General features: G+C 42.4%; 1 protein-coding gene across 1 annotated transcript in view; it reads right to left on the bottom strand.

Annotated features, from left to right (window-relative positions):
* Positions 1–579: 579 nt before the first annotated feature.
* The window catches only part of LOC149779709 (solute carrier organic anion transporter family member 2A1-like), a 61195-nt gene continuing 39742 nt past the window's right edge, over positions 580–22032 (bottom strand). The window contains exon 10 of the mRNA XM_089940562.1: positions 580–1261. Within this exon, the coding sequence (XP_089796688.1) occupies positions 903–1261 (359 nt within the window). The 3' untranslated portion in view covers positions 580–902. The remainder of the gene's footprint in view (positions 1262–22032) is intronic.

Raw genomic sequence — 22032 nt, 5'->3', positions numbered from 1 at the left:
TTTTAGCATATTTGGGCTTTAGGATATTTTCTCGTTGATTATATATCACTACAGCAAACTCAGCTAAATCATCAACGTTTTCAATTGGTCTTATACGGTTAATACTTTTTTCGGTAAATTTTTCGATCGCATTAACCTTAAACCTGTATTGTTCTGCATCATCATCGTCTATTATATCTACATCCTCGGCTTTTTCTTCAGGTTGAACTTGAGCTTGAGCTTGAAATACAAGTTGAGGTTCAAGTTGAGATGCAGCTATGTCAGCTGGTAGATATCGTAAAATATCTTTTATTTTTTTAGTCCTTGATGCAGTTTTTTTTAACACTGGAAGAATACCTTTTTTCCTTTCTTCAGGATCTGCAGCATCTCCCAGTAAAATTCGTTCAGTAGTTTCTGCGCCTTTTTCAGCAGCTTTAGTTATGGGTTTGAATAACAACTCAGATGACTCCGCAAAACCTCGTTCTGCTTCTTCTCGTGCTCATATTTTTAGTTTGACAGAATCTCTCACTGGAAGATATTTCTTCATTGCTTCTAATCGCTCTCGTGCTAATCTAGCAGAATGTGGTTTTACAACAACCATTTGTTATTGATATCTTAATAATTTTAATTTATGATGATACATTTTTTACAAATCGGTCTTGATAAAATATTTTAACCAATAGCAGCAGGGAGGACCTTCGTCTTCGATGTATTTTCAGATTTTTGTCTTTGCAGGGCTGATATAAAGAAATCGTCATGAAAGCAGATATTTTAACAAACAAGGCTTCTTCATAACAATTTTTTCAACACAAAAAAAATCAATTAAAGTCTGTTCGCCATCCCTACTGCTCACATGTTTTTTAATTTTCAAGAAATGTTATTTTATTTGCTACATATGTTATTTAATTTGTTACAAATGTTAATCACTGGTAACTGAATGATTTGAATTTCTTTGATTGGTCACGCCCTTTGTAGATTGGCTCCATATCCCAGTCCGTCGGAGTTTTCTTCATTTCTTTCTCGTTAAGAAACACAACCGTTTCCACGTCTTCTAAACGCATTTCTCCTATACTCCAGTTAGTCTTTTGCCTTGCCTTAGTAAAAGCGATGATGAACAGGATTACCGGCAAAATTTTCAACAGTACTTGGAGTCCAACAAATTTGTATCGAAGGTCATCGTTGTCATACAGTGCACATGCGCCTTGTCTCAGGCAAGATTTCCGCCACAGGATACATGCTGTGTCGACAACTTTTCCGAATACCACTGGACCTGGAAACCAACCTAAAATGAGACAAATCAGAACATGCATGTAAATGCCAAGATTCCGAGCAAATTGTAAATGCTGAAGACAGATTATATTTTTTAGACTTTCTTCTATTAACGGTATGTTCTTTTGAGCAATTGTGTGGTAACAATATCAGTCGCGCCATAACTGCTATATCTGTGCAAAACGATGGAAATTTTCTTGCACATATTTCCGGCTCTGCCGGTATAAAACTTGTTTATAAATGACATATGAAGTAGTTACGTATTTGGTTGGTAGAAATATCAAAATTTGCATTAAATTGTTATCTCTCGAACTTAAAAAATTCATGGTTTGATTCCCAAATTAAGATGTATTTCACATAAGACACATTATTATTGTAACAGTACTTAACAACACTGAGAAAATGTATACCGTGAGATCCTTGGCGACTTTAACAGAGTGAATCTCCGTCAAGCAATTTAAAACTAGAAGTAGTAAATGTGAAGTCATTTTCTAGAGACGGGAACGTGCAACCACATCGACTGCAAACACCGCGTTGTCCAATTACATATAACAAAGACTGCAATCACTGCGTTGAAGCATAGACTGCACTAAATACATTGTCCAGTTACTTAAAATACAGACAGCAAACACGACGTTGTCCAATTTCATACAACATAGATTGCCATCACTGCATTGTTCAATTACATATAATATAGACCACAATCACTGCACTGCAGCATAGACTGCACTAAATAAATTGTCCAATTAAATAAAACATAGACTGCAAACACGACTTTGTCCAATTTCATACAACATAGACTGCAATCACTGATTTATTCAATTAAGTACAACATAGACTGCAATCACTGCGTTATTCAATTAAGTACAACATAGTGCGTTGTCCAATAATAAATATGCATAGACTGCAATCAAATATTTGCCCAATAACATAAATACATAGGCTGCAGTCACTGCTTTGTCCAAATACATACACATATAGGCTGCAGTCACTGCATTGTATAATTACATACATACACAGACAGCAATCACTGGTTTGTTCAATTACAGGCATACATACATAGACTGCAATCATTGCGTTGTCCAATTACATACATACATAGACTGTAATCTAATATTTGCCCAATAACACAAATACATAGACTGCAGTCACTGCTTTGTCCAACTACATACATAAATAGACAGCAGTCACTGGTTTGTTCAATTACAGGCATACATACATAGAATGCAATCATTGCGTTGTCCAATTACATACATACATAGACTGTAATCACTGTGTTGTACAATTACACATATACATAGACTGGAATCACTGCTTTGTACAATTACATACATATATAGAATGTAATCACTATGTTGTGAAATTACATACATTCATAGACTACAATCAATGCTTTGTCCAATTACACACATACATAGACTGGAATCATTGTGTTGTACAATTACATACATATATAGACTGGAATCATCGCTTTGTACAGTTATATACATACATAGACTGGAATCACAGTGTTGTACAATTATATACATACATAGACTGGAATCATTGCTCTGTACTATTATATACATACATAGTCTGTGTGTGTGTCTGATTTAGATTTTTAACGTAGTTTTAAAAAAAATTCAGTCATATCGCTACGATGTCTGCAGTGTGACAGTTTTTAGTGATGTTTAGCACTGGGGTATCATGCCGCAGACATGTAGCATGATGTCCCACCCAGTCACATTATACTGAGACCAGGCCTACCAGTCCTAACACTAACCTCTTAATGCTGAGCGCCAAGCGAGGCAGCTATTAGTAAAAAATTTAAAAGTCTTTGGTATGACTCTACCGGGGATCGAACCCGAGACCTCCCGCATCCGAGGCGGATGTTCTACCACTAGGCCAGCGGAGCGGTCATAGACTATATACATAGACTGGAATCATTGCGTTGTACATTTACATACGTACAATAGACTGGAATAATTGCGATGTACACTTACATACATGCATAGACCGTAATCACTGTGTTGTACAATTACATGCATAAATAGACTGGAATCATTGCTTTTAGCAATTACATACATACATATATTGCAGTCACTGCTTTGTCCACAAACATACGTGCATACACTGCAATTATTGCGTTGTATATTTACATACATACATAGACTGTAATCACTGATTTGTCCAATTATATGCATACATAAATTGCAATCATTGCGTTGTACAGTCACATACAGCATGGAGTGTATGTGTGTGTGATTAGGATTTTTAACGTAGCTTTAACAGTAGTAAATGGGGTGAGATTAGCGTCAATGGGAATTAGCATTACAGAGACCCCTGGGTCAGATTAGCGTCAAGGGAAATTTAACATGGAGAAAAATCGTGGGTCAGATTAGCGTCAAGGGAAATTAACATGGAGAAAAATCGTGGAACGGTTTAGCGTCAAAGGAATTTAAACAGGGTGGGACTTTATAGCGTCAAGGGAAATTGAACATGGGATATTTTTTTTTTTTAAATTTTTTTAAAAAAGGGGTAGGCAATGGAAAGGCTATCTCTTTTCGAGAAATATGGCTGGCCCTGAAAAGGGCCTTTGGGTTTATGTTAATATTAATATTAACATAGATGGCATCTGTCACATCTTCTTCTTCTTCTTCTTAAACTCCTTCTAACTGCCGGTCCATACACAAGTACCCTCTTGAGACATCCTTGTCTTTCTATGTAAACTCTCCTCATCCATTGACTAGTATCTGTCCTATCAGCAACAGTCCACTTGGACCTGACATACATGAGCATGTCCGTCCTAAACATCATGGAAGACACAAGGGTGGATGACTCAACTGTGGTCCACATCTTGAAGCGACGAGAATAGGTGAATCAATGCAGTGAACTGCGCTTATTTATAGGTACAGGAAGGATTGAAACGGATTGAATTCATTCACCAATCCGAACACGCGTTACAAAATTCAGTCAGCTCGCATCCAATCCGAAGAGAGCAGTCTGTGACGTCACGTGGTCTATATAGATTCGTTAGCGCTTGTGTGCAGTCAATCTATGCGACAGTGATTCAACATGACGGAAACTCAGAAAACGATCCATTGGGGTGCACCAGCAGGGGAGACTGCCCAAGGGAACCCGGACTTACTTTCAGAAGAGGTACATTGGGATTTTGTGGATTTTCTTACCTCGCAAGAATTTGTTCCGGAACCCTCGTTACCTTCTTCATTACCGCAAGTGGAGAATTTTAGACAGAGACAGAAAGAAGAATTGGAGAAATTTATGCAAAAGGAAGCGGAACAGGCTTTTCTCCTACAGCAATAGCAACAGCAACAAGAAGAGGTAAGAAAAAAACAACAGCAACAACAGCAAGAAGAAGTAGCAGCAAAGAAACAAGAGGGTGAAAATCAAACGGCTACGGTACTGTTGGACATTTTAGCGGAGTTAAGAAGTCTGAAACAAATGTATCAGACTTTTTTATCACGACCGAAGAGAATACGACCTTCCCGAGCTAAACACGCCAACCCTGTGACTAAGCCTGTCGTACCACCCTTAGTGATTTCAACCCAATCATCAGAAGTAGGCCTTGGCCGTGGCAAAGGCTTAAGGCAGTTAAAGTTGATTGGTTAAACTCACTCCTACACCATAAAGAAAAAAGGTCCTTTTCAGGGCCACCCACATTTCTCGAAAAGAAATATAATTTCAATTTGCCAATAACTCAAAAATAAACCCCACCCATTTTACCCTTATTGTACGTGTCTGTGTATCAGTGCTTGAGTTTAGCTTCTTATTTTAAAATCAAAACTCAAAGACACTTACCTTATATCATTCATGTATTCTTTTATCCATTTTTTACAATCCAATTCACAATTCACCACAGAACACTTTAAAAAGTTCGTACACTTCTTCTTTCTCATTATTTAGTCTCTCTGTTTTTTGAATTTCTTCACCGTTTTTTCCTCATTTTCTTCCCTTCTTCTTTTCTTCTCCTGTTTCTTTGCCTCTTTTAAATAGAATTGTCTTCTTTCTTCCTCTTCTTCCCCTGAAGAATCCCTCTCTTCTTTCGAAGAATCCCTCTCTTCTTCCGAAGAATCCCTCTCTTCTTCTGAAGAATCCTTCTTTTCTTCTGACTCCTCTTGTTTCTTTTTTGGGCAATCTGGAGACCAATGTCCTTTTTCTTTACAATAATAACAGGTATCTTGACTTTTGTCTTTTTTAGCCCCCGTTTTTTTTTTCTTTTTTGACGGTCTGGACACTCTGAAGACCAATGCCCTTTCTTCTGACAGATATAGCAAGTATCTTGACTTTTATCTCGAAAGGAAGGAGAGTAGTCCGTCGGCTGGTCTGAAGAGAATTTTCTAATGACCCCTCGCAAAGCTCTGACGAAACGTTCCATCTGGGTAGTCTCTTCCATCGTTGTGCTCGGCTTGAGAGTGAAATGAATAGTGAAAGGACAAGACACATACCCTTTTTATATACGCTGGTTTGCCAAGACTATAAATTAGTCTATGGTGTTTAAACTTGAGTCATTTGACGTTTTGCACTCAAGATGAAACGATCCCATTCATTCGAGAAGAAAGAAGAAGAAGAAGAAAGTAAGAGGCAGAAACGTGATCTATCGCCTCGTACCAGGGCTGAAATCTTGGCACAAATTCATGCCAGTGATTTTGAAGAGGACATGAGTGAACCAGAATCCGAACCCTCTAAACCAAGTTCACCACCCTTAGTCAACCCTGAAAAGTACTATTCCATTCGAGAGACGGAAAAGCGCTCCTCTAGAAAATTTAGAACCACGGTTTACACCTACACGGTGAAGTTTAAAGATTTCAAGGCTGAAGTGCCGTTAGAGAAAGCAGAAGTGTTCATCACTGGGGTGCGTGATTCTTTGCTCACCTCACTCAAGCGACAATGTCAAGCCAAAGAAGACGATCGCTTGACACTATCCATAGATCACGACGGTTTGAAATCCCCTGTTTGGATCGAGTTTAGCAGACCCGCAGAACTGACCCCTTCCAAAGTCATGGACAAGATACAACAGGTGCAACAATCTAATGACCAGTTTGACATCACCGATGGTAAAGCCACACTGAAAATGGCCCACGTCTCTCCTCCTCAAGGAACTGGATGCAAAAAGATGTTATTGGTGGACGACCTTCGCAACACCAAAAAGAGTCTCGTCCGAATTAACAACCCTCAAGACCAGATGTGTTTAGCCCGTGCCATCGTGGTGGGACGAACCTATGCCAACAAGAACGACACGGTAGAATGGAAAAGAACCTGGAAAACTATTCAACAATCTGACCGAGCCAAACAACGAAACGAAGCAGAACTCCTGTTACAACAAGCCGGACTGTCCAAAGACACACCCTGTGGCATTCCTGAGATGCAAACATTGCAAGATGTCCTAGCTCCACGCTACACCTTGAAAGTGCACCCTCAAGAAATGCGTGCAACTCTGTTGTTTCGAGGCCAAGATTTTAAGGACGGAAAATACATTCATGTCTATCATCACGATGACCATTTCGATACCATTACCAGTATCACTGGATTCCTGGGATACAGTTATTATTGTGAGAAATGTGACTATGGTTATAACAATCGAGAGCAACACAAGCATTGTGGAATGAAATGCCCAGGATGTTTGGCCTCTCAACCCTGTCTGAGCGGAGTACCAGTGCCTTGATCGACTTTTTTGCGCACGTTTGTCAGTCCTACCTGTTACCAACAACATCTGAAGACGCAAGGTTCACAGCAGAAATGTGCTTGTCAACTCTTGAGATTGTGCCCTACGTGTAGACAAGGCATACGTACCAATAGTACCAAGGCACACGTATGTTCAGGAAAAAAAAAATGTCACATTTGTCACCGCATCGTGGACTTGGAACACCAATGCTACGTGCAAAAATACCAACCCCCACCAGAGAAAGAGGACGGTCACAAGAAGAAAGGCAATTTCATCTTTTTCGATTTCGAATGCATGCAAGAGACCGGCATTCACATTCCTAATTTCTGCGTGGCTCATCGAGCGTGCGCGAAGTGCATTCAAGAACCTATCTTCAGTCATTGCCCTCACTGCAGCAAGATTCCCGGAGGGCGTGAAAAAATCTTTCGGGGACCAAACACGTTAGCCGATTTTGCCCAATGGGTCTTAGACCCCATCGACAAGACGTGGAGCCAAGAGGACATCGAACGTTACGGAGATTGTCATCGTCATGCCACGGTGATGGCTCACAATTTCTCCGGATACGATGGACAGTTTCTTCTCAGATACTATACGGAACAAGGCACCGAACGTCCTAAAGTCACTTTGAACGGAGCCAAAATCATTTTCATGCAAGTGGGACAAGTACAGTTTAAAGATTCGATGAGTTACTTGGCCATGCCTTTGAGTCGAATGCCTAAAACGTTTGGAATGACAGAAATGGCTAAAGGGTACTTTCCACACTTTTTCAATACGGAAGCCAATCAACATGCCGTTCTACCCCATTTACCTGAGGCTCACTATTACGACCCCGACAACATGCGTGCCGAACAACGAGAAGCTTTCTACGCTTGGTACCAGGCTCATGCCTCTGACCCCTTCGACTTTCAGGAAGAAATGTTAAAGTATTGTCGTTCCGACGTGGACATTTTACGACGTTGCTGTGGAAAATTTCGAGAACTGTTCATGGAACACGGAGGGGTCGATCCTTTGAAAGAAGCTTGCACCATTGCCAAAGCGTGTTCCTTAGTGTACCGCCAACGATTCATGCCTGAAAACACCGTGGCTGTCATCAGTCCTCAAACGACCCCTTATGTCAAGCGTCAATACTCGGTCAAAGCCCTACGTTGGTTACCTTACTTGTGCGACAAGGAAGACAAATGGATTCAGCATGCCCGCAACGGAGGAGGCGAAAAGACCATCGGAACGTATTCGGTAGATGGCTGGGACTTAGAAAACCCCAAGATCGTGTACGAGTTTAACGGTTGCTTATTTCACGGATGTCCCGTCTGTTACACTGACCGTGGCACTAAAAATCAGTTTTTGCAACGAACCATGGAAGACTTGTACCAGGACACTTGTCAGCGACGCCTAAAGTTAGAACAGCAAGGATACCAAGTGGTGGAAATGTGGGAACACGAGTACGATCACCGTTTGAAAACCAATCCCGAGTTTAAACGCCTCGTGGAAAGTTACCAGTTCATGGACCCGCTGAACCCGAGGGATAGTTTGTACGGAGGAAGGACCAATGCCACATGTTTGCTGTACCAAGCCGACGAAGAGAAAGGAGAAGAAATCAAATACTTGGACGTGTGTTCGCTGTATCCCTACGTGTGCAAATATTGTCGCTTTCCTGTAGGGCACCCGCAATTGTTGACGGAACACATCGACCTGAAAAACATTCGACAATACGAAGGCTTGATCAAGTGTAAAGTTTTGCCTCCCACGAACCTATACCATCCCGTCTTACCTCACCATTGTCAAGGCAAACTGATGTTTCCCTTGTGCCGTACTTGTGCCGAAACGTGCAACCAGGACCAACCTTGCCATCACAGCCAGGAAGAACGTGCCTTGACGAGAACCTGGGTCAGCGTGGAATTGTTCAAAGCTCTGGACATGGGATACCAACTGTTAGAAGTGTACGAAATTTGCCACTTTCCCAAGACACAACAGTACCACAAGGGTGACCCTACTCAGAAAGGCATTTTCGCCGACTACGTGGATGCCTTTTTGAAACTGAAACAAGAAGCCAGCGGCTATCCTTGCTGGTGTCACACACCCGAAGACCAAATACAATTCAAAGAGAAATACTATGCACAAGAAGGCATCTGTTTAGACCACATCGAAAAAAACGAAGGCAGGCGATCGTTTGCCAAAGTGATGTTAAATTGCTTGTGGGGTAAAATGGCACAACGACCGTGTTTACCCAAGACGGAATATTTGACAGAACCTTCCCGCTACTTCCAGATGATTCACGACAAAACCAAATACATGAAATACGTGGACGTCGTTCGAGAGGATTTGATCTTGGTCAATTACGAAGAAGATCTGGACTTTGTACAAGACGACCCTTTTGGAAATGTCATCATTGCGGCTTACGTGACAGCTCATGCTCGCTTAAAATTGTACGAAGCTTTAGAACTGTTAGAAGAACGCGTCCTGTACTTTGACACGGACAGTTGCATTTACATCCATCACCCGATTCAACAGCACCCTGACATCGAAGGAGACCGTTTAGGAGCCTGGACAGACGAACATCCCGACGACAAGATTCTAAGTTTCGTCAGTGGTGGTCCCAAAAATTACGGCTACGAATACCGGGACAAACAAGGAGAAGTGCACACGACGTGCAAAGTGAAAGGACTGACTCTGAATCATCGTACCAGTCGAGTGGTGAACTTTGGGGTATTGAAAGAAGCCTTGCAATCGGGACAGGATGCAAACTTTAAAGTGACCACCTATCAACCGAACAAGATTGTACGTTTACCCACTCACCACATCGTCAGTCGACCCTTGGAAAAAGTCTATCAAATTGTATACCTGAAGCGAGTGCGACTAACCAATCACTTCACCTTACCGTACGGTCACGTCGGTATTGGTCTGTATATAAAAAGGAACCCTAGGCAAGATCGATAGTTCATTGTTCATTGAAGTAACTTACCATGTCGTTGACGAAGAAGAAACCAGATTGGTTAGGAGTCAAATGTTGAACATCACCGAGACCAGGGTTTTGAGGCTTGGACACAAGAGGTGGCCCAGTATGCACGAGAGTTATTCAAGGAAAAAAGTTACTTTTCAACCTGTCTTAGTGACGGTGCCAAAAGAACCCGTCACCCAGGACAGGACTGTCGTGGACAGGCCTGAAAGACCCTTTCGGGAGGACACTTGTGTGACCTTACCCCCTACTATAGAACTGGTTAGAACTTTACCCAAAACATGTTGTACAGACACTTGTGTTTATTCCACGTTCATGGTTATCATGTGCCTTTTATTCTTGTACTTAAGCCTTTGGCTTTTATATATTTTTGTCTTTCGTATTCATGTTTGAAACATTCAATAAACGTGTTCTGAAAAAGTATATAAACTCTTGTCTTGTTTGTTTTTCGTGTCACAAGTGACATTTCTCACACCATGGCTACCTCTGCTGTCTCTGCTCCCTCTTCCTCTACTGTCAAAGTCATCGACGAACACTTAGATCGTGCCAGTTGGGAGGCTTTGTATCTTCGCCATCCCTTTAACATGCTCATTGCTGGACCTAGTGGTTCAGGCAAGACCGAATTTGTCAAACGTTTGATCGAACATAAACATCATTTGATCGATCGACCCCCTCAGCGGATCATGTGGTGTTACAAAGAGTGGCAATCGGCGTACAGCCTCTTGCGAGAAAGTCAAGGCGATTCCATCGTGTTTGTGGAAGGCATTCCTAAAGAAGACGACGGCATCGTCTCTGACTCTCGTCAAACCCATTTGGTCATTTTCGACGACATGTTCGGAGAAGACGAAGAAGAAATTAAACTGTGGTTTACGCGCAAAGGGCATCACCGTAATGCCAGTGTCGTTTACATCACCTAAAATTTGTTTCAACAAAGTAAAGCCCATCGCACCATCAGTCTCAATGCGCATTACGTGGTCTTGTTTAAAAGCCCTCGAGATAAATCGCAAGTGCAAGTCTTAGCCAAACAGTTAGGAACGCCTTGGCTGACTCAGGCGTACGACGATGCCACTCAAACTCCACACGCCTATTTACTCGTCGATTTGAAACCTACGACCCCCGAGGATTTGCGATTTCGTACCCACTTGTTTCACCACTGGTGCCAAGACGGAGGGCCTGTCCTGTACACGTCTCCGTCCTCGACTTCATTTCACTCCCCATAAAAAAATCTATAAAAACCTCAGACTCTTTTTCGTCTGTCTCACTCACAGTGCGAACATGACGTCCCTTCAGTCGCATCTTCCCGTCAAATTGATTCGTGCCTTGTATGGCATCAGTCGAGAAAAAAATCCACAAACACGAGCTCGTGTCTTAGAAGCTAGTCTCAAAGAAGTCTTACGATGGTTCACGGTGACGGCACGTCAATTACTCCAAGGAATCATTCAGATTCCTCATCAAACCAAACGCTTTTTCGATCGAAACAAAGTCGCTTTGGTCCAACTGGCCGATCCCCGCATCGACACTCAAACCAAAAAACAAATCATTTTGAAACCTGGAGGGAGCGGTACTCTAGGAGGGGTCATCATTCGCTCACTCTTAAGATGGGATCCTAATGCCCCAAAGTTATACCCAAGACAAAAGTCCAACGAAGCCCCAAGAAGAAAAAGACCAGGTCCCCAAGGAGAACTTCTCCAGTGGCAGGACCCTCCTCTGACCAGACACCACCACCACCCCGGAAAAAGAAAAGAAGCCCCCAGAAAAAGAAAAGTCCACAGAAAACTAGTCGAAAGAGAGGCACTTCGGCCAGGACGTAACCTTACACTCGCAAACCACGACCTGCCACAGCGGTGACTGCGTCTCCGGCAGCTTCACGTTTGTCCACTTCTCCGTTAATGACACCCAGAACTAAAGAGTACTTGGAGACGTTGATCACACCAAGAACTTCTCCGTTGATGACCCCCAAAAGAACTTCCCCAGTGGCAGGACCTTCCAATTTAGTGGCAGTGGCTGCTGCTCACAAAGTACCTTCTCCCAAAATCAAAGTTTAAGAAAGATCGGGCATGTTACAAAGTTTACTGGATTTGTCCAAGCAAGAACTGGCTCGATTTAGTCCGTTACGTACCCCTGCACGACGTGTCATGCCTGTCATGAAGTTGATACGACGTAAAGACAATCAGTGGCGACGCGTTCCAGTATAGAAAAGGCCTGTGACCAAGTCGGGTATCAGTGTATTTTGGTGCTCCTGAAGACTCAAAGATGTCACCCTCCAGAAAACCCCAAGGAAAGAAAAGGAAAGGACTGCCACCACGTTTAGCCAAACATGGGGACATGTTATCTGTCCTGTCCAAAGCTTCTCCACCCCTACGAAAAAAAACTCATTCAAACAGCCTCCAAAGAGGTCATCGATACCGTGTGCGAATGTTGTTTGAACGTTTTGAAAGGCACGATCCCTTTGTCCAAACACCAGAAACAATGCTTAGGCAAACATCGTCACGTTCTTCGCCAAATGGTTCAAAAGAAAATTCCAATTCGTCAAAAAAAGAAGATGTTAGTGCAACGTGGAGGTATTTTACCTCTCTTGTTAGGCCCCATATTGAAAGGAGTCTTGGGAACCATGTTGGGAGGACTGGTGGGAGCAAGATAAAAAGGCCTTGGAAGTTCCAAGATCTCAGAATCGACCCCTGACAACCCCATGGAAGGACGAAAACTAGCTTTAGTGCCTTACAAACGATGGATGGAATACCATCGGTGGCAAGAACAACACACCCCGCATTTACCTCCCAATCCCCATTTGAGCGAGATGTCCCAATTACAACACGAATTGCAGTCCTTGATGGATCGCCAAGATTTGTCCGAAACAGAAAAATCGCAAAAGTACTGTCAACTCTTGCAACGACTGCAACTCTTTCACCAGAAAGCTTTAGACGAAACAGCTCCACCCACTCTGAAAGATTTTAAGACCTTGATGAAAAGTCCAGCACCATCACCAGTACCAGTACCAGTACCAGTACCACCAGTACCCGTGACCAAGACAGAAAAAGGAGAAGAAGAGGAAGGGTTTCAAACTCCACCAGAAAAAGTACGCAAGTTAACAACACCACCTACCTCCAGAATTGGATGGATTAAAAAGATGATGGCCACCCCTTCTTCCTCTCAAGAGAAAAAGAAAGTGAAGACAGAAGTGAAGACAGAAGTGAAACAAGAACCGATATCCCCCGCTCAGACATCCTTCTCCTCTTCGACACCTATTGCTGGCCGCACACGCAAAGCATTGCAATCCAAGAAAATACCCCAAGAGAAAAAGAGTAGCATCCTCCAAGAGTTGGTGTCTTATTAACACACCAACCAACAAAAAAAAAATGGAAAAAGTCTTAGCCAGCATTTACTACGATCCCTCCCATCCTGCAGGTTACGGAGGAGTTCAAAAATTGTATCGTGCTGCCAAAACTCGACTGAAAAGTCTCCGTTTACCTCAAGTGCAACGATGGTTACAAGAACAAGCTACCTACACTTTACACAAACCCATTCGACGCAAGTTTGCCAGAAGTCGCACCCGAGTGGAAGGCATCGATCATCAATGGCAAGCCGATTTAGCCGATGTCTCTCATTTGGCCAGCTACAATCGTGGCTACAAATATTTGTTTTGTGTCATCGACGTCTTTTCCAAATTTGCCTGGGTCGTGCCCTTGACTTCCAAATCGAGCAGCGAGTTAGTGCGAGCCCTGCTGAAACAAAGCGGTCGTCACCCTCTTCGATGGCAAACGGACAAAGGCACCGAATTTCTGAACCAAGCTTTCCAAAAAGAATTAAAGAAACGTGACATTCATTTTTTTACCACCGAGAATCCCGAAACCAAAGCCAGCATCGTGCAACGTTTTCAACGCACTTTGAAAGAACGCATGTGGAAATATTTTACGCATCACCACTCTCTGAAGTACATCGACATCTTACCGCACCTGGTGCAAGCGTACAACCAATCTTACCATCGAAGCATCGGACGTGCCCCGCAAGACGTGACTCCCGACAACGAAGTGTTGGTGTTTGAGCGTCAGTTTGGTACGTCCCCGATGAGGGCTGTCCCCGAGAAAAGTGGAATGTTGGCCGCAAGAGATTGGGTGCGCATTGGCAAAACCAAACGCACTTTCGACAAAAGGTTACTTACCTAACTGGACGACCGAATTGTTTCGCGTCACTGGACGAGTGCATGGCCGTCATCCTGCCGTCTATAAATTGGAAGACATGAACGGAGAAGTGCTCAAAGGAACGTTTTACTTACCCGAGTTACAACGTGTCACCAAAAAAGAAGACGACGTGTACGACATCGAAAGCATTCTCGAACGCAGAACCCGTAAAGTGGGCAAACGACGTGTCAAAGAAGTCAAAGTACGTTGGAAAGGATATCCACCCAGTTTTGATTCTTGGATCGACGCTTCGCAAGTCATCGACTATAAAAAGAAGTGACCATCATGCCCTTTCACACAGCAGACGCAGCTACGTCGACCACTCCTCCTTCACCTAGTTCTTCTGTGCAAGATTTACAAAAACAACCCTTGTGGGTGTGGTGTGGAGAACGTGTGCCTAAAACGCAAATCGTCTTTTTCTGCCAAATCTTCGTGGTGTATTGTGTCATCGGGGCAGCCATTGCCAATTTGAGTTTGCAACAAGGAGACAAACAATTCTGGACCATTTTATTGAGCAGTTGCATCGGTTACCTGCTTCCTAATCCCTCCCTGAAATTCTCCTCGAACGGGAACCCCGGGAACCTTGTGTCCAGTGCCAGTGCCAGTCACCACTTCAACCACAATGAGAACCCCATTTTAGACGGAGACACGCCTCTGACGTCCAGTAATATCCCCTCAGACAGCCACAGAACTCTGGAATTATGAGTCACCAAAACCAATTTTACTTAACTTTACCCAGTGACAGTTCCATGGAGGTGTTTCCCAAGAACACGTTGTGCTGTTACACGGCCAAATTACCTCAAGCCATCCAGTTAGATCACGAAGCCCATTGGGAAGTGGCTTTAGTAGAAATGATTCACCCGACCCAAGTCCTCAATGTCCTTCCCAATCAAAATTTTTTTGATGTGGAAGTTCATGACGAGCAAATGCAACAGTGGATGGATAGCAATGTCAAATATGACAAGAAAACCCGTACACAAAAGTACACCACCTGTCACTTGTTCATTCCCCCAGGCTATTATTTTAGTGGTCAACATTTGGTCAGCACCATAGCCTCCAGGTTTAATGTCGTGTTTCTGAAAGCTTTGGAGCATGTCAACAAAAGTGTCACCCTGGAGTACCACAAAGCAGCTCGTCGCTTCTTGATGAAATTTGAACGAAGTAAAATCGTGTCCATTTTATTTTGTCCTGAATTGTTTGACATGTTGGGCGGAGACATGGACATGAGAAAGGCCATGCTCAAGAAAAACGAATTACCCATCGTTTACGACAACGAGTCTTTTAGCAAGTTATTTCGTGCCCCGGTAGAACTGAACCAAGGACTGAATTTGATGTTCGTGTATTCCGATGTGGTGGAGTACAACGTGGTGGGACACACCTCGTACCGTTACTGCGTGTCATTCCTTTCAAAGTGGATTCTGCCACGAACACTGACGAGGAAGGTGGAAACACTTACCACGTCCACCTCAAATTTGTACATCCTCACTATTTGCCTGTCAGTAAGTCGTATTTGGACACGGTCAACATTGCTATAAAAGGAGATCTGGGACAAAATATTCCATTCACCAAAGGAAAAGTCACGGTGAAACTCCATTTTCGAAAACGGTTCTCTCACGACTCGTAAGTAAGTCATGTATCCAGTGTACCGAGGGGTTGCTCGACAGCGAGGACACGGCTTAGGAGACATGTTAAAATCGGCCTTTCGTTCGGTGGCCCCGGTGTTGAAACCGATGGTGACACGCGGATTGCACGCCTTGAAAGATGCGGCACTGATGCAAGGCAAAGAATTTCTCCAAAATGTCATCATCGACAAACAAAACCCTAAAGAAGCCTTCATGAGGGCAGGCAAAAATGTCTTGCTGCAAACGGGCAAAGACATTTTAGGCCAACGAGAAACACCTAGAAATGCCCTGCACGCTACCGAGTCAGGCATTCAGCAAGGACAAGGCAGAAAGAGACGACGAAGAAAACACCCTTTCACCAGACTTCAAGCGAGAAAGGCCAAGAAAAGAAGAACCGTTCGAGACTTAGATGTTTTCGATTATTGAGAAAAGAGACAAAAAAAATGATGCACCGAGAATCTTGCGCTTGTTCCAAGACGGAACTGGATCTGTTTGCCATGCCCCCCACGATGATGACGATGCAAGAATCCCAGTGGGTGGAATTTCACCCCGTCTCCTCACTGACCGATTCCGCTCCCATCGAGTTTGAAATCAAAGGACAGCCCGAAGATTACATCGATCTGAATAGCAGTTACTTGTACCTGAAAGTCAAAATTCTAGATAAGACTGGAGGTGCTATAGACGATGATGCAGTAGCTCCCGTCAACAATTTCATGCATTCCTTGTTCAGTGGAGTGGACTTGTACTTGAATAACAAACTGGTCAGTAGCAGCATGGATACTTACCCTTATCGTGCCTACCTGGAAAATCTCTTGACGTACGGAATAGATGCCAAGAACACTCATCTCAATGCCTGTGTGGTATGGGAAGCTGACGAACCTACCAAGTTTGAAATATTGGAAACTGATGAAAAGAAAGATAACAATGATGGATTTGTAGAACGAAGAAAGAGAATCACGGGAGCCGACACAAGTTTAGAACTGATGGATCGTTTGCATTTGGACATGTGGTTGCAAGAAAAGTATTTGCTGAACGGGGTGGATGTCCGCCTGAGACTGAATCGTAGCAGTGCCGCTTTCCATTTGATGGCTGATAGTGACGGTTACAAAACCAAAATCCTAGAAGCCAGACTCTACGTACGCCGTGTGGAAGTGTTACCTAAAGTGGGAAACGACATCAGTCAGACGTTGAGCAGAACGACCGCCAAGTATCCCATACGACGCGTGGAAGTGAAAACCTTCACCATTCCCAAGGGACAGCGATCCATGATCGAAGATCATCTGTTCCAAGGACAGTTACCCAAACGTTTGATCGTTGGTATCGTCGAGAATACAGCCTTCAACGGAGCTGCTGAAAAAAATCCTTTCTACTTTCAACACTTTGGCGTGTCCAAAATCGAAGTCAGTCGCGATGGCAAGACCTTGTGTACCCGACCTTTCGAACCTGACTTTACCAAGAAGAATTACTTGAGATCGTACTTGTCCCTGTACGAAGCCACCGGACAGTTAGGAACCAATACCAGTCACGGCATTACGTACGAGGATTATGCAGGAGGCTACGCTTTGTGGGCTTTCGATTTCACTCCAGACCAAGGCAGCGACGAGGGACATTTCCACCCTATAAAATCTGGCCAGATTCGTGTGGAAATTCAGTTTAAAGACCGAGACCCTGATGAAACGGTGAACGTCATCCTGTATGCAGAATTCGATAATACCATAGAAATCAACAGTTTGAGAGAAGTCATCCTAGATTACTAGAAACCATGGAAGACTGTTATCCCTCTTACCTAGTGGAGAAACTTTTAGTGTTGGATTATTGTTAAAAAATGTTAGAGTTGTTGTTGTTTAGTGTTAAGTGATTTTTGAATAAAAAAAATGTTGTGTTTTGAAAAAATTGTTTGATGTTATACTGTTGGATTATTGTTAAAAATGTTAGAGTTGTTGTTTAGTGTTAAGTGATTTTTGAATAAAAAATGTTGTGTTTTGAAAAAAATGCCTTTGTCTTTTGTTTAGCTATAAGAATGTTGGATTGATGCTCTTTCATTTCTTACTATCCCTCTCATGACACTCACTAAACGTTGCGACTCAAAAACCGTGTGGGGGATGTTTTCCTTCACGTCCACGCTTTGACTTTAAGAACCGGGGTTGTTTCCAGTCTAACCATCCATTGTCGACTCATCCTCCTACGAAGATGTGCTCCAAACTAGCTAAGCTCAACGAAGCCTACGTGAATTTGCATAGGGTCAGACACAGTCTGATACCGAAGCCAGAAGAAATAGAGAATGTGAGAATGTTAAAAATCACTGAAGACCTGATAGAAGAGCTCTTCAGAGAAGAAATGAACAGGGAAAAAGAAGAATGGACAGAGAAGTACAGACTTCAGAGACAGCAGCAACAGCAGCAACAACAACAACAGCAGCAGCAACCTGAAGCTGACAGAGGCTTTGTCGATTGTCGTATCGACACCAAAGAGTTCTTCTTCTCTTTTCGAAGAAGCAGACCTATCGCCAGAAAGTCTATCCTCAGAGGACATCGCATTCTTAGAAACTAAAAGGAATGTCATAGCAAACAAAAAAACAGCCCTTTTCAGGGCTACCCAAATGCTCTAGAAAAGAAATAACGATCGATTTGCCAATGTGTGTAGGTAGAGTAGTGTGAAAATAAACACTAACTCTTTTTAAAAAATGTGAGGGTATGTGTTTGTGAGTTTGTGTGTTTGTAAGTGATCAAGTACGTTGGTGTGGATAGTAGATTAAAATGATGTCTTTATTTGGTGTTTGAGGTGTAGATTTAGGGGTTAGATTGGATTGCTTTGAGTATGTGGATAGTCAATTGAAGTGATTTATAAAAAATTTTAAAATAGTGATGGGTAGAATAAAAAAGTGAGTGAGTGTTTCTTTTAGGTCCGCGCGCTGTTGTTATTTTTTTTGGTCATGATCTAGGTAAGATCAATTTTATGTTTTTAGGGGGATGTTTTCCTTCACGTACGCGCTTTCACTATAAATTGAAACTCGTTCGGCAGTCCAACTACCCTTGTTGATTGATCAACACCAAAAATGAACACGAGACTGGAGAAACTGTTGGAACTTCATGTGCATCTGGAATATGCCAGGCGCATATTAAATGAACTGGCCGCGGAAGCCATTGTGGAGGAGGGAAGGATAAGAGAGGAGGAGGAAAGAAGAAACAAAGAAGAGGAGGAGAGAAGATATAAAGAAGAAGAGGAAAGAAGATACAAAGAGGAGGAGAGAAGATACAAAGAAGAGGAGGAGGAGGAAAAGGAGAGAAGAAGAAGAAATTTCAGAATCCCAGAGAGCGAAAATTGGGATTCTAAAGCGACATATCCTGCCTCTGCTCTCTCCCCCCAAAAGGTAAAAAGTAACTGGGGGATAAGATGTGTATGCGGCGCCAGGCCTGGAAGGTGCCACCATTAACCAGGTGTCCATGAAGTTCCAAACAAAAAAACAGCCCTTTTCAGGGCTACCCAATACTCTAGAAAAGAAATAACCATCAATTTGCCAATGTGTAGGTAGAGTAGTGTGAATATAAACACTAACTCTTTTTTAAGATAGTGTGAGGGTATGTGTTTGTGTGTTGGTGCTTGTAAGAGCTAAGCTATGTGAATAGTAGATTATGGGTTTCTTTATTGTTTCTTAGCGTAGGTGAAGAGTATAGTTAGGGTTTTGTAAGCGCTCACGTACGATTGTGTGGATAGTAGATTATGGATTTTGTTTATTGTTTCTTAGCGTATGTGGAGAGTATAGTTTGGGTTTTGTAAGCGCTCACGTACGATTGTGTGGATAGTAGATTATGGATTTTGTTAATTGTTTCTTAGCGTATGTGGAGAGTATAGTTAGGGTTTTATTATATGAAATGAAAAAGTAGGGGGATGTTTTCCTTCACGTCCGCGCTTTTCGTATAAGAACCCACAGTATTCGTCGTTCAAACCATTCTGCAAAGAATAAAAAAAGAAGATGGCTTCTAACCAAATGGACAAAATGGAAAAATTGCAAAACGTCCTCGACAATTTAGGAATGATAGAGCAAATGTTGGTTAACCTAAACGAGGATCACTATTCTTATAGTCCCCATCGAGTGAAGATGGAGATAAACAATTTACGAAAAATGAAGGTAATCATCAGTGATCTGTTGAAAGAAATAAAGGAGGAGAAGGAGGATGAAGAGGAAAGGATAAGGATGAGAGCATGGAATGAAAAAATTGAAAAAGAAGAAGAAAATGAAAAGAGGAAGAAAGAAGAGGAGGAAGAGAAGAAGAAAGAAGAGCAGGAGAAAAAAAAGAAAGAAAAGAAGAGAAAGAGTGTTGGAGATAAAATAAGAACTTGGTGGAGAAAAAGAAGAAACTAGAAGCAGAAGAAGAAGAAGAAGAAAACCCAAAGGCCCTTTTCAGGGCCAGCCATATTTCTCGAAAAGAGAAAGCCTTTCCATTGCCTTCCCCTTTTTTAAAAAAATTTAAAAAAAAAAAAATCCCATGTTCAATTTCCCTTGACGCTATAAAGTCCCACCCTGTTTAAATTCCTTTGACGCTAAACCGTCCCACGATTTTTCTCCATGTTAATTTCCCTTGACGCTAATCTGACCCACGATTTTTCTCCATGTTAAATTTCCGTTGACGCTATTCTGACCCAGGGGTCTCTGTAATGCTAATTCCCATTGACGCTAATCTCACCCCATTTACTACTTTTAACAATGTTTCAGCCATATCGCTACGATGTCTTCAGTGTATCAGTTCATAGCGATGTCAAGCACTGGGGCATCATGCCGAAGGCATTGAGCATGATGCTCCCACCCAGTCACATTATCCTGATACGAGGCCGACCAGTCCTAACACTAACCTCATAATGCTGAGCGCTAAGCGAGGCAGCTGTTAGTACCATTGTTGTAAGTCTTTGGTATGACTCGGCCGGAGATCGAACCCACGACCTCCCGCATCCGAGGCGGACACTCTAATACTAGAACACAGGAGCGGTTTTACATGTGGCAACATAGAAAGCAATCATTGCGTTGTCCAATTACATACATACATAGACTGCAATCATTGCGTTGTCCAGTTACATACCACATACACTGCAATCATTGCGTTGTCCAGTTACATACCACATACACTGCAATCATTGCGTTGTCCAGTTACATACCACATACACTGCAATCACTGATTTGTCAAATTACATACATACATAGACTGCAATCATTGCGTTGTCCAATTACATACATACATAGACTGCAATCAGTGCGTTGTCCAGTTACATACCACATACACTGCAATCACTGATTTGTCAAATTACAAACATACATAGACTGCAATCATTGCGTTGTCCAATTACATACATACATAGACTGCAATCATTGCGTTGTCCAGTTACATACATACATACACTGCAATCACTGATTTGTCAAATTACAAACATACATAGTGTGTGTGTGTGTGATTTGGAATTTTTAACGTAACTTTAACAATTTTTCAGTCATATCGCTACGATGTCTGCAATGTGTCAGTTTATAGTGATGCCTAGCACTAGGGAATCATGTCGAAGACATGTAGCATGATGTCTCACCCAGTCATATTATCCTGACACCAGGCCGACCAGTGCTAACACTAACCTCTTAATGCTGAGTGCCAAGAGAGGAAGCTGTTAGTACCATTTTTGTAAATCTTTGGTATGACTTGGCCGGGGAACGAACCCACAACCTTCCGCATCCGATGCGGACGCTCTAACCACTAGGCCACAGGGGCGGACCACACATACATTTACTGCAATCACTGCTTTGTCCAATTACATACATACTTATACCGCAATCATTGCGTTGTACAGTTACATACAACATAGACTGTAATCATTGCGTTGTACAATTACATACACGCACAGACTGCGAATTACATGCATACATATATAAATAGATTGCAATCACTGCTTTGTCCAATTACATACAATATAGACTGTAATCACTGCGTAGTCCAATTTCATACGTACGTAGACTGCAGTCACTGCTGTGTCCAAGTACATACAATATAGACTGAAATAATTGCGCTGTATAATTACATACAGCATAGACTGCAGTCACTGCTGTGTCCAAGTACATATGTACATTGACTACAATCATTGAGTTGTCCAATTACATACATACATAGACTGCAATCTTTGCGTTGTCCAGTTACATATATACATAGACTACAATCATTGCGTTGTCCAGTTACAAACAAAAATAGACTGCAGTCACTGCGTTGTCCAATTACATACATACATGGACTGCGATCATTGCGTTGTCCAGTTACATACATACATACATACATACATACATACATACATACATACATGCATGCATACATAGACTGCAGTCACTGCGTTGTCCAA

Source organism: Sinohyriopsis cumingii, chromosome 17 (assembly GCF_028554795.1).
Source record: "Sinohyriopsis cumingii isolate HCF-2022 chromosome 17, ASM2855479v2, whole genome shotgun sequence".
Classification (NCBI taxonomy): domain Eukaryota; kingdom Metazoa; phylum Mollusca; class Bivalvia; order Unionida; family Unionidae; genus Sinohyriopsis; species Sinohyriopsis cumingii.
This window is presented reverse-complemented; position numbering and strand designations above follow the sequence as displayed.